Genomic DNA, 11,996 nt, shown 5'->3' on the forward strand with positions numbered 1-11,996 from the left:
TCAAATCTCATTTTTAGATGAGACAAGAAGAAAAAGATGTGTTAAGAAATTGCACGTTTTTTCTTCTCCAAGTCCTGTAGTACAAATGCTGGTGCTACTTTTTCTACAGAAAGTACAGAATTTTCTCCAGGAAAACCAAATTACCTCCAAAAGCAGGTGGCGATTTGAAAAACATCACTTGGAGCTTTTATTTTTCTGTGCTTACTACCACAGCAAAGGGTTGCTGTATGTAAGGTAAACGAGCAGTCCACAAGTCAGAAGAGTGGCTCTCAGCACTAGCAAGCGAGTTTCACGCTTCACCCAGAGGGGTTCCAGAGAGACACTATTTGCACTCATCCATATGAAACATCCATATGACATAAACAGATGAGCCCCTACTTAGGGTTTTATTCTCCTGCCAGTTTTGTTGCTTGGGGATAAGATCGTTATGTATGAGAACGTAGCATTGTCATCAAACAGCAATTAACTTTTTTTTCAGTACATTAGGTCACTTTATGTAACCACAAACATTCATTTGATGCCAGTCCCAACCAAGTCAAGGTTGGCCAGGACCTGAGGAGACCAGCAACTTGGGGTCCTTTGCTATGTGCCACCCTAGTCTGCTATCTCCTGAAGACAGCAAGTGGATGAATGCCCCCATATTCCTGCTGTTCACTCTTTGACCAAGCACAATTACCTTTCCAAAATGTGTACAGTGCATGACATCTCCCAGAGCAGAGGAAAAGCTTCAGAATTCACCAGGAAAGTCCTATTGATGGAAAAACCTTGAAAGCTTATTTCAAGCAAAGCGTGTCCTGGCTACTGTGTGGCTCAAACATAAGGCACCTGTTCAATGCTCCATATACCTCACTTCTCTTGACACTAAGCATTTGTTTATCGACTTGCAGCTATGAATTAAACACCTGAACTGGTTAAAACTGGCACATACCCTTTAAATAGTTTAACAGCTGCACGCGTGTAAGTAGCTGTATCTTTCAGAAGCATCTGAGTGCTGAACTGCTGATCTCCACTATGCAAATTGAGCAGAAACTGGGGGAAGAAGCCCAATTTCTATGACAGCCTCCCCTACAACTTTCCATTTACCCATCTCCCCTCCAGCTCAAGGGAAAACTGGAAATTTGGAGGTAGCCACCACGAGCCCATAAGAGCTCTCAGCTGCTTCACACCAGGTAAAGTCCAGTCCAAAACCAACCCTGGCATTAAGAGACAAACTGCTCCTCAATCTACATTGACAACTGACTGGAAACAGCAGCTGAGGATTCTAGTCTTTACACTCTTTTCACCTTCACTTGTCTATTTAAAGGAACCTAAATGTGTTTCGAAAGAAGGGGGGGGGGAGGGAGGGAAGAGAAGAAGGATGTGGTTATGCCATTTAGTAAGAGTACTGGTAGGGGTGGGTATGTAAGCAAATGCTCTTGTGCTTTATAGAACTTGGACTGAAGCAATGCTGCTGATCTACCTGCTGGGGTACAGGTAAAGTAATTAAAATTTTAACTAATAGCTTTTTTTTTTCCAATAATTTAATAGCCGTGTCCATTGCAGAGCACTATTTTTAAGCTAGTTAGATGACTATTTCTTACAAATATCAAACAGTTAGATCAAAGATGTAGTGTTGCTTAGCTTAGAGCAGAAAGAAAGATTCTTGCTTTACTGATAAGCATAAATATATTCTGTTGCAATCAAAATAATCAGAATCAAATGGTAAGAAATCATCCAACTACAGATTAAATATATGGCAGATGTGGGACTTAGAATCATAGAATTGCCTAGGTTGGAAGGGACCTTTAAGATCATCTAGTCCAATCATCAACCTAACTGATTAAAAAAAAACCAAACCCACAACAACAAAAAAACTCATCACTAAATCATGTTACTAAACACGCTACTGCTCTTCATTGCACTAAGCCTTTTTACTCTTCTTGTGTGCATCCACAAGAGAATAATTTATATCTAATACGACTAACATTCTAGAAAATAGATCTAAACAAAGTTTGCTTCATAGTGGTAACTTTACTTGGTTCGCATTGATTAGGAGGGTAATTATGGTAAATGCTGCAAAAGTCCTTGCTGAAGCAGTGACCTGAATTTTCCTTATTCCTCTTTTGCAGTATAGCTAGATTAAGAATGATTGGTTTGCTGTGTTCTTTCATCTGATTATAATTTCCTTACAATTATAGCTACACGTTCGTGTACAGTAAGTTATATATTTTATGACGAGTATGTTCCTGCTAATATGAAGCTTTCATGGATGAGAATATCCTTAATCTGTGATCCCCATCTGTGCTAACATACAGATTTGTGTGAATCCCAACTAGAATCAGACAGACTTAGATCTGAGCTACAAAGAGGAAACTATTCATGCATCCTACTGTGCTGCAAAAATCCTAGCAAATACTGTAAAATCCTAGCAATACTGTAAAACCTTGCTGTTCCATTACCTGGGACAGTAAACCTTTGCTACTAGCTTAACCACAAGCTCCTTCTATCAGTAAATCCAATGAACATCTAATTAGTCCATAGGAAGTGGTAAATCCTCGCTTAGTAGGAGAAATAGAGAACAAATGGAGCAGTGATGACACAGGGTCTGGACCAGCTAAGACACACTCCCTTGAGAGGTGTTAATTACAGATTCTTATGTTATCTTTTGGCTTCCAGAACTTGTCTGAAACAATTCTAGAGCAGCAGGCAATTCCTTCAGGAAATTCTTGGAGTTCAGAGGAATTTTCAGAAGACTGGAAAAGAGCTAAGGTGGTGCCTGTCTCTTTAGAGAGAGTGGAAAAGGAGGAGTTGGGAAATGGTACATCACTAAGCCTGGCTTCGGTATTTGGAAAAATATTGGAATCACCCACTGCAGCATCTCTTTGTAATCACCCAGAAGACAACACAGCGGTAAGTAACAATCTGCACAGATTCATCTGAGAATGACTGAAATAGAAGTAATTTAACTTTCTTCTGTGACACACTGACAGCACTGGGGAACGGAGTGTAGGAGGGGGAAATAGGCTTCAAACGCTATCTCTAAAGAAATTCTCATAAGCAAACAAAGGAAACATGATCTGTATGAAACTTCTCTATGATTAGTGACTACCCACTAAGATATTAATCAGTCTGTACCATACAGGAAAGATGTATTTCTACGGTTCAGTATCTTTCAGATTCAGTATCATCAGTATTTTTACTAATAATCTGGACAATGTGGTAAAGATGATGCTTATGAAATGACTGCAAAGTTATTTGTAAATTAAAAAGAACTAAAATAATTTTGGGCAAACATATTACTCTGTGAACTGATTGCAAACTATTCCCTTGGATTACTCAAGATGTGAAATTTAAATTTGAGGGGAGGCAAAATGATAAAAAACTCCAAGTTTTTGAGAATCAGGCAGTCCATTGGAGTACTTGAAAATACCAGTTTAAAGGCTGGGTAACATTTTCTTGAAATTAACCATTTTCAGGAGTGATGCTATGTACTAATGAATTCTTAAAAAAAAAAAAAATATCCAGTGAATTAGAAACTTAGTAAAAGCAGAATCAAAAATCATACTTTGAAGAGGCATTACAAGCAATTTTCTGGTATATTTATATAGTACATGAAGTCCTGGATTTACAGGTGTTGTCACTCCCCCAAAATGTTTAATGTCATCTGGCTTTTTACCCAGCTAAATGGATGCTCTTTGCCACAGGACAGACACGCTCACACAACAGCACAATGCTCTGATTTCTAGTACACTTCACTGAAATGCAAGTGCCTTCGATCTTCAGCCTTTCCCTTATCTGAGAAAGCAGATACATCATCAAAGTAGATAATGGTCTGGCTTGTATCAAAAATCTGGCTTGTATCAAAAATAGTGTAACCAGCAGAAGTAGGGAGGTGATTGTGCCCCTGTACTCAGCACTGGTGAGGCCACACCTCGAGTGTTGTGTCCAGTTTTGGGCACCTCAATCCAAGAGAGATCTCGAGGTGCTGGAGCGAATTCAGAGGAGGGCAACGAAGCTGGTGAGGGGGCTGGAAAACAAATCGTATGAGGAGCGGCTGAGGGAGTTGGGACTGTTTAGTATGAGGAAGAGGAGGCTAAGGGAAGACCTTATCACTCTCTACAACTTTGTGAAAGGACACTGTAGAAAGGCTGGTGTTGGTCTCTTCTCACAGGTAATTAGTGACAGAATGAGAGGGAATGGCTTCAAGCTCCAACAGGGGAGGTTTAGATTGAACATTAGGAAAGAATTTTTCACTGAAAGAGTGCCATGGCATTGGAACAGGCTGCCCAGGGAGGTGGTGGAGTCACCATCCCTGGCTGTGTTTAAGGGCCGTTTAGATGCAGTGCTAAGGGACATGGTGTAGGGGAGGACTTTGTAGAGTAGGGTAGATGGTTGGACTCGATGATCCCAAGGGTCTCTTCCAACCTAGACGATTCTATGATTTTATGATTCTACCTGTCCAGCCAGCAGGTGACAGCAGCGTCTGCCTACAATAATCCCTCGTACCCGGGGCACCAATGCAGCTCCACCTGTATGGAATTGTCTCACCTCTCACGTACCACAGTCCACTGATTTTGTAAGCATCTGCCAGACATTGAGTCAATCCATCTGAGCCAGCAATCTCAGACTAACAAACCAAGGTTTTATTTTTATTCTCGTTTCTGACAGATAAACCCACTGATAACAATCCAATTTCCTTTCACTATTTCCTAAATTCACAAAGCTGCAATAGTCCCACTCATGCAGCTCAGTCCAGTTCTCTGGAATTGGCAGTCGGATCCATCCCCTGACCTCCCCGCGGGTCCCACTTGCTCCTACAATGGAGGCACTGGGGGAAACACTGCCAAGGAGTAGTCTCAGTGAATTTGTGAATCCCCCCAGTAACCTGCATCCAGCCTGTTTGTAGTCCTCATCAGCTTTCTTGCAACCATTTCCTCACGTACTTAACAGTCCTTGTTCTAACCCTCAGTTTTTCTAGTGCTTTTTAGTTATTTCTAGTACACTTTACTGAAATGCAAGTGCCTTCGATCTTCAGCCTTTCCCTTATCTGAGAAGATAATGGTCTGGCAACAACTGTCAAAGCTTTACTTAGGAGTTTTCTTTAAAAATCTGTACAAAGCTTTGACTCAACAGTCATAGAATTCTTTTAATCACATTTGACACTCTTTCCTTCAACTGATAAGCTAGCTTGATCCTTTTCCAGATATGGTAATAATATACACAATTTATATGCCTTTTCTTTCTGTAGTCTGAGCTGGAAATAAACCATTTTCCCCAATACAAGCAAATTAAGCTCTGAGCGCATTCTGCATTCTGCACTCAGACACAGTTATTTCCATTATCACTCACTGATTCCTGTAAGTTATCCCACCTCTGACCTCCAGCACAATATCAGCATCCCTGTGAAAAGCTAAGGCATAAAATTTGCTAGAACCCAAGGCCATTTCCTCAGTTAAAATTAGCAGATCTTCCATTTCTTTCTCTCTTTTTTATATTTTATTTTAGCTTTGTAAACAAACAAGCAAGCAAACAAACAAAAAAAATCTTTCTCTAATTGTTTTTTTTTGTTTCTTTAGCAAAGTCCAGCTCCATTTGATTCTGCTTATAAGATACCTGTCACTTTTTGTCCTCCAAAGCAGAGATTGACCTCTTGATCAAGTTCGTCTTAAAACCTTTTCACTTCTAAAATTTCTTTTGAGCTACTTGGTTTGCTGAGCTGGACTGGAAACTTTAACTACCAATTTCTTCTCCTTCATTAGGATTTTTTGTGATTTTTTATTTAAAGAGGGGTTATCAAAAAGCAGTTTTAAGGCATAGTTTGTTAAAGCATATGTATATTTTTATGAATGGTGAAAACACTTATTCCACACGAATTATACTTCTGTAAAGAACTATATTATTAAGATGTCTTCCATTTGCTAATCTTTGCCAGATGATCTAAAATAATCAGTTAAAATTTAAAGTACTTGCAAACCCAAATTTTAACCGGTACTGAAAGTTAAACACAAGCTAGAAAATGTGCTTACTCAACTTACACCCAGGTAAAAGACCAGTTTTCTTAAGCTGTCCTTCTAAAAGGCTGCATCGGACACAAGCACTATATGAAACTAAAATATCCATATTAAATGCAAGTGTACTGAAAGCACACCAGGAAAGCTACTGATGCTTAGGGAATCACAGATATAAGGGTAAAATTCCAGCTGTCAGTTTGATCTGCCTAAATATGGAACAATAATTTCATGAATTTCTGTGTAGGGAAGAAACCGAACGTGTGTGTTACAGAAATTTCAATAGAAGTACAGGTTTCTAGAGATAGCCAGTGCACTTTAGCGCACTGGTTTAGGCTTTCAGGTTTTGAAAACGTATGTTTGAATGGGTCAGTTTCTTCAATATGTCAATGGGACTATCTTAAAGGGCATGGTAGTCAGTGGATGCTGACCACCTGCCATGGAGAATCAGGCTTCTTTATAACAGATCAGTCCACTCAAATTGAAAACAGAAAGCACTGTGCTTGAAATGAGGATTCACTTTCAGTAATAGGCAAAGACTGATCAAATGTATAGCTCAAAAAAAAAAAAAAAAAGCCCAGAACTGTGTTTGAAAGTATCGTGCTCTGATATATCAAGGTATTAACTGGGAGCATTACACATTTCCAACCTGTTCTCTCTGTCATTTTAGACAATGAACAACATTTCGGCAGAAATGAACAACAGCAGCATGGAATGCAATTTTACAGACATCGACAGATTAGCAAATACCTTGCGGTTGGGGATCTCCATCCCCACCTTCATTCTCGGGCTGGTTCTCAATGCCCTGGCCCTCTACGTGTTCTGCTGTTTTTGGAAGAAACAGACGAAAACCTCAGTTTACATGATCAATCTCGCATTTGCAGATATCTTGCTTCTTCTCTCGCTCCTGCTCAAATTGCACTACTCTTACACAGAAGCGCCCGAACTCCTGTGCTCATTCATACAGTCTCTCTATTTTGTCAACATGTACGGCAGCATCTTCATCATTGTCTGCATTACGGTCGACAGATATATCTGCATAAGGCACCCATTCGAAGGTCGAGCTAACCGGTCCACCAAATGGGCTGTCTTCAATTGCTGTGTCATCTGGGTAGTAGCTGGGGTTTGCAGCATCCCAATGTATGTTTCTCAGAAGAAAAATCGTTTGAAATGCTTTCACAACATGTCACAAGATGTTGCATGGAACCCCTTCTACATTGTTTGTGTGGAAATCTTTGGATTTCTGATCCCACTCGCAGTGATGGTTTTCTGCTCTGTCCAAAACATCCTGATTCTTCTGAATCACAAAAATCAAGCTGAAAAGAAGGTAGAAGGCAGTGGCTCCTTACGAGTCATTATCATCAACCTTGTGGTGTTTTTGGTGTGCTTCACACCTATCCACTTTGCAATCTGCCTACAATGCCTGGTAAGACATGGAGTGATAGAGAACTGCAGTCTGAAACAAAGCATCAGCCTCTTCATTCAGGTGTCAATGATATTAGCCAACCTGAACTGCTGCCTGGATGCCATCTTTTATTACTTTGCTGCAAAAGAGCTTTGTGAGAAAACACACCTGAAAAAGGTTATTGAACGATGTCCCATCTTTAAGCCTCGTGCCACACAATGGGACTGCCTGTGGTGGAAGAATGCCTCTTCCTCGACTTCCTCTCCCACTTGCCTCATAGGACACCAAGAGCATCATCCCTGACATAGCACTAGGGTCACCTTGACCACAGCAGGGAGGGTGCAGGAGGAAGAAGGACAATGTTTTTCCAGTGAATATGAACTTGTTCCATACTTTTCTTCCTTTTAAAGATGAAAGGAGAAAAATTTCGGAAAAGAACCAGCACTACCAAAATGACACCAAAAGAAGCATTAGCCTTGATGGTATCTACTAAATGTGAAAGGCTTGCCAGAGCAAAGCTACCCAGATCACTGGAATACCACTTAAAATGAACCTTTGTCATTGCTGCACCAGTTTTCCTTTTGTCAACGTCATCAGAAAGTTGTTGCTAGGGGCCAAACATAGAAATAACTATTCAAAACCTTCTTTTTAACTTAGAAAGTATCTGAGAGTTAAAAGGCAGTATCTGGCCGAAAGTCTGACACTGCTCTTTCCTTCTATAAATCTTACAGAAAGTTGCTGTCAGAGCTCATTTGCTTTGAACAATTTGTCCATACTGGGTTGAGTCTTCCCTCCTGTAAGCATTATACACTGGTTGGAGGTGCTGCACAGGACAGCAGCCCATGCTCTTTCATGGAGGACACACTGCTCAGGACACCACCCCAATGGAGTATCTTGGGTACCAGCAATTTCTTGAGCAACAAATATTTCTGATTATCTTTGCGAAGGAATCAGCATGGGTTTGTCCTGCAATTTTGAAACTGGTTTTGCACGTGAAAACCAAAAGAACTCCTTCAGATACAGCATGAATGACTGTATGTGATGAAATATATTTCTACATCACTGTATTTCTATCAAAGATACAATGTGACTTATGTATGAAATTCTTCTGCCTGTTATTCTTATCCTTTCTTGGAGGGTGGAAGGAAGCCCTGCATCACAGAAAAATAAGGAGTGCCTGTTTTGCTCCAAGCTGGAAGACTGGACCAGCTCTAACCCCCTCCTTCCTTAGAGAGATCCTTTTAGCCCATACTGTGCACTTCACAAAACGTCTTTCAACGTGCCTCAGCCCTTCTCAGTCTGCACTTCTGGTATGTCACTGCCCTTAACACCATTTGAGAGCTTGGATCTGAGTCTAAACTAAAGGCTTCCTTGTTGCAATTTAAGCCCACCATTATGTTGGTTCATGCTCCTAGCCAGAAACACTTTCACATCAAGAAATCTATTTCTGTGCCTTTAAAAAAACAAAACTGTAAAAATGGTCTAAGAATGCTTGTAATCAGGTCTTCATTCTGGGGAAGATGTTCCCTTTATTCAAAAGGTGAAAAGAAATTACCTTCTGTCTGGAGCAAATTAAAAAGAAAGGGGGGCAGTTTTGAAAATACAGTTTGCCATCAATCGATTCCCATAGAAATGACTGATTGTGCAAGTGGGCAGCTGCACATATCTAATACTGGGCCTCATGTACAAGCATTTTAAAACTTTTCAGTATTAAAACTATGACCATAGCTGAGGCACAGACCGATCTCAGAGGCAAAGAAAGGTTTTTATCATCACCTTCACCATTATCTGCAGAGGGGCAAGAGAAAAAGCTTTCCAAAACAGCAGGTTTTCAAAACATTATTTGCTACTGCCTCAATCATTCAGAAACTTGCAGACTTTTCAATATGAGTTAACCTTTCTTTTTTGCACCTTTCACGGTACTTTGCATATGAAATGTGTGAGAAACAACATGTTCTACTAAATAAAGTGCATATATGAAGTATATAATTTGAAAATACATTTTAATTCCCTAATCTGACATCAGTGTATGACTCTTATCTACCTATTTTATCAGAAACTTTTACCATTTTTTCCTTAAAACAGCTCCAAGACTTAGTTGGAGATTTTCCTTTCCAGGAACTACTTCAGGTTTGTAACTATGGCAATCAAGAACAATGAAATAAACAGCAATAAACAGAAAAAGTAAACCCAGGAAAGATTATCAAACCCAGCAGTCTGGAAAATTTAATAAATTTTCTGTGGAAACCCTCTCCACAAATTATTGACAACCCCCCATTAAATGCCCTACAATCTTTCCTCCAAAATGCTCTGAGCTCTTGTTTTTTTGATCAGCCGAATATCTGAAAATTTACATTACCATAAGTGCAATTTGTGACTGCGAAACCACAGCACTTTAAGGCACGAAGTATAATATTGGCCTTTTTTATTTAAAGCTTTTCATGCAGACTCAACGGGTGATGAGGGAGCTGGACTAGTTTCATCCAGCATGCTGGAAGGCAGTGACACATGATGGAGCCAAGCCCTGCCCAGTAGTTCCCAACAATATAACAAGGAGGAATGGCCCTTGGATCACGTTCAATATCGAGAAAAACTTCTTCACTAGGAGGGCAATGCAGCACTGGAAGAGGTTACCCAGAGAAGCTTTCTAATTGTCTCTCAAGAGGTTTCCAAGATAGAGCCAAAGTCATGGTTGATCTGATCTAGTGTTGGAAGGGAACTGGCTCCAGATATCCCTTTCTACTGTTGTGTGACTCTCAGCAAATGCAGGTTCGCTTGGTTTTTTTCTCCTCCAAGACAAAAAGCCATCCCTTAGTGCTGCTGATGGTATGGCACTGGTTGTTTGCAAGCACAGTGCAAGACTGAGGCAACGCACTAGCTGCCTAAAAGTTACTAGGCAGCAGCAACTCTGGCCCATCACACAAGGCTATGATATTTAAAATCAGGAATAATGAAGCAGTACCTTTGTCTTTAACTCATTTATCATGAAGTACTTGGAAAAGATAATTTTCTAATCTCCAAAGGAACAAGTGCACGTACGCAGCTGACAGAGAGGAAAAGCCTGTAGGGACTCTTGTATCCGTGGGTGGGCAGATCAAAGTTTGATCTGCCGGGGCGAGGGAGACAGGATTCACTCATGCCGATGCTTGGTCAGTGATCAAGTCCCATCACACTCAGGCAGCGAGAGACTTCCACTGACAAAAGGAAATCACTGTAATCTTGTCAATAAAAGAAACAGCAGTCAGTTTATGAAAATCAGCTGTAATAATGGGGAGTGGTGAGACCCACTACCTACGACTGGTCTATAGACTTAGTCTGCTCATGCTATACGTGGAAGCAAACTCGGAGCACAGAATCTGAAAATTCAATCGGATTACTTTCTTTCCATTTATTGCCATCAGTGCTACTTCTTTGTTGGCCAAAAATGATTTTTATATATAACTCCATTTGTCTAAGTTTTGCCTGTTACATATGTAAACGAGAACTGCCTGTCTAAGCATATTTGAAATTTCTGAAAAAAAAGAGAAAGAAGGAAGAGAGCCCAGCTGCGTTGGTTTTATTTACAGGACTATTACAATAAGCAAATCTTTAGCACAAGACGAACTGAAAGACAGAATTCAAGACGAACTTACATTTAAATAATACAATTCTGTCTTTGACCTGCAGCTAAGATTACAGTTTTTTCTAAATCATAATTTTACATACAGACTCCTCTGTGAAATCTACTGTTAACTCTGGAGAATCTCCAGTTGGTTCTATTTTTATATCGGGACAAAAGCAATGAAAAACTTCTTGCACCTTGAAAAGGTGCACAACGATTTTGTTGATGAATAAAACTGAAAAGCATTTGACATTTAAGAAACAACAACAAAAGCCTTCCTGAGTCAATACACAAGTTCACAATTTCTATTTTCAGACTGCACAACAGATTTCTTCTCTCTCGATGTTATTCTTAATACAAAAAAGCGGTGGGAACCTGACCATGAACCCCTCACGTACCTAGGTCTCACCCCAGGGACTCAGCTGTACTGTAAAACCAAAGAAGCATCATCCTAGTGGAACAAAAAAAATATAAATAAAATCAAGTGCTAACCAAAACCACCCAAAAAAATTCCTTTAAAAATTACATTTTCAGTACTACTCTCTTCTGTGAATTGAACAAAAATGGATACAATTGACCATAGTCCTTAAAGAGCAGATGTATTTAACCTTAATTTTTCTGGAAAAGGCTGTTTCAGGACACTCAGGTGAGAATATTCACAAAAGGCAATTTTGTTTTTATCCAGTCAAGCTTCTCCAGCTCAGCCAAACCCCACACATCTTCACAACACAGGAGAGGGCTGGCTGCTCTCGAGAGTAGTTTTATCAATGGCAGATTATTCCATCAACATCCTACAATTGGCATTTGTTCAATAGTGAATGTGATCCCCAAGCTGTATTTTGTAGACTCACAAAGCAATTGAAAGTCCCTAAAGTATAAAAGTAGTTTGGAAAAAAGGAAAAAAAATAACAAACAAAAACCAAAAACAAAACCCAACCAAAAAAAACCCCCCAAAACCACAAAGGATTTGTTCCCCTTCCTCTTTTCCTCAGTCCCTTTGCCT

The 11,996-nt window shown here is 39.9% G+C and overlaps 1 protein-coding gene across 1 annotated transcript; it reads left to right on the forward strand.

Moving 5' to 3' along the window:
• The first annotated feature begins 1,410 nt into the window (after positions 1-1,410).
• GPR55 (G protein-coupled receptor 55) lies at positions 1,411-9,337 on the forward strand. Its single transcript, XM_014966268.1, has 3 exons — positions 1,411-1,473; positions 2,656-2,889; positions 6,658-9,337. The coding sequence occupies exon 3, from the start codon at positions 6,661-6,663 to the stop codon at positions 7,693-7,695; it is 1,035 nt and encodes a 344-aa protein (XP_014821754.1). The 5' UTR covers positions 1,411-1,473; positions 2,656-2,889; positions 6,658-6,660; the 3' UTR covers positions 7,696-9,337.
• The last annotated feature ends 2,659 nt before the right edge of the window (positions 9,338-11,996 follow it).

The sequence above is a fragment of the Calidris pugnax genome, unplaced genomic scaffold, assembly GCF_001431845.1.
Source record: "Calidris pugnax isolate Ruff unplaced genomic scaffold, ASM143184v1 scaffold65, whole genome shotgun sequence".
Classification (NCBI taxonomy): domain Eukaryota; kingdom Metazoa; phylum Chordata; class Aves; order Charadriiformes; family Scolopacidae; genus Calidris; species Calidris pugnax.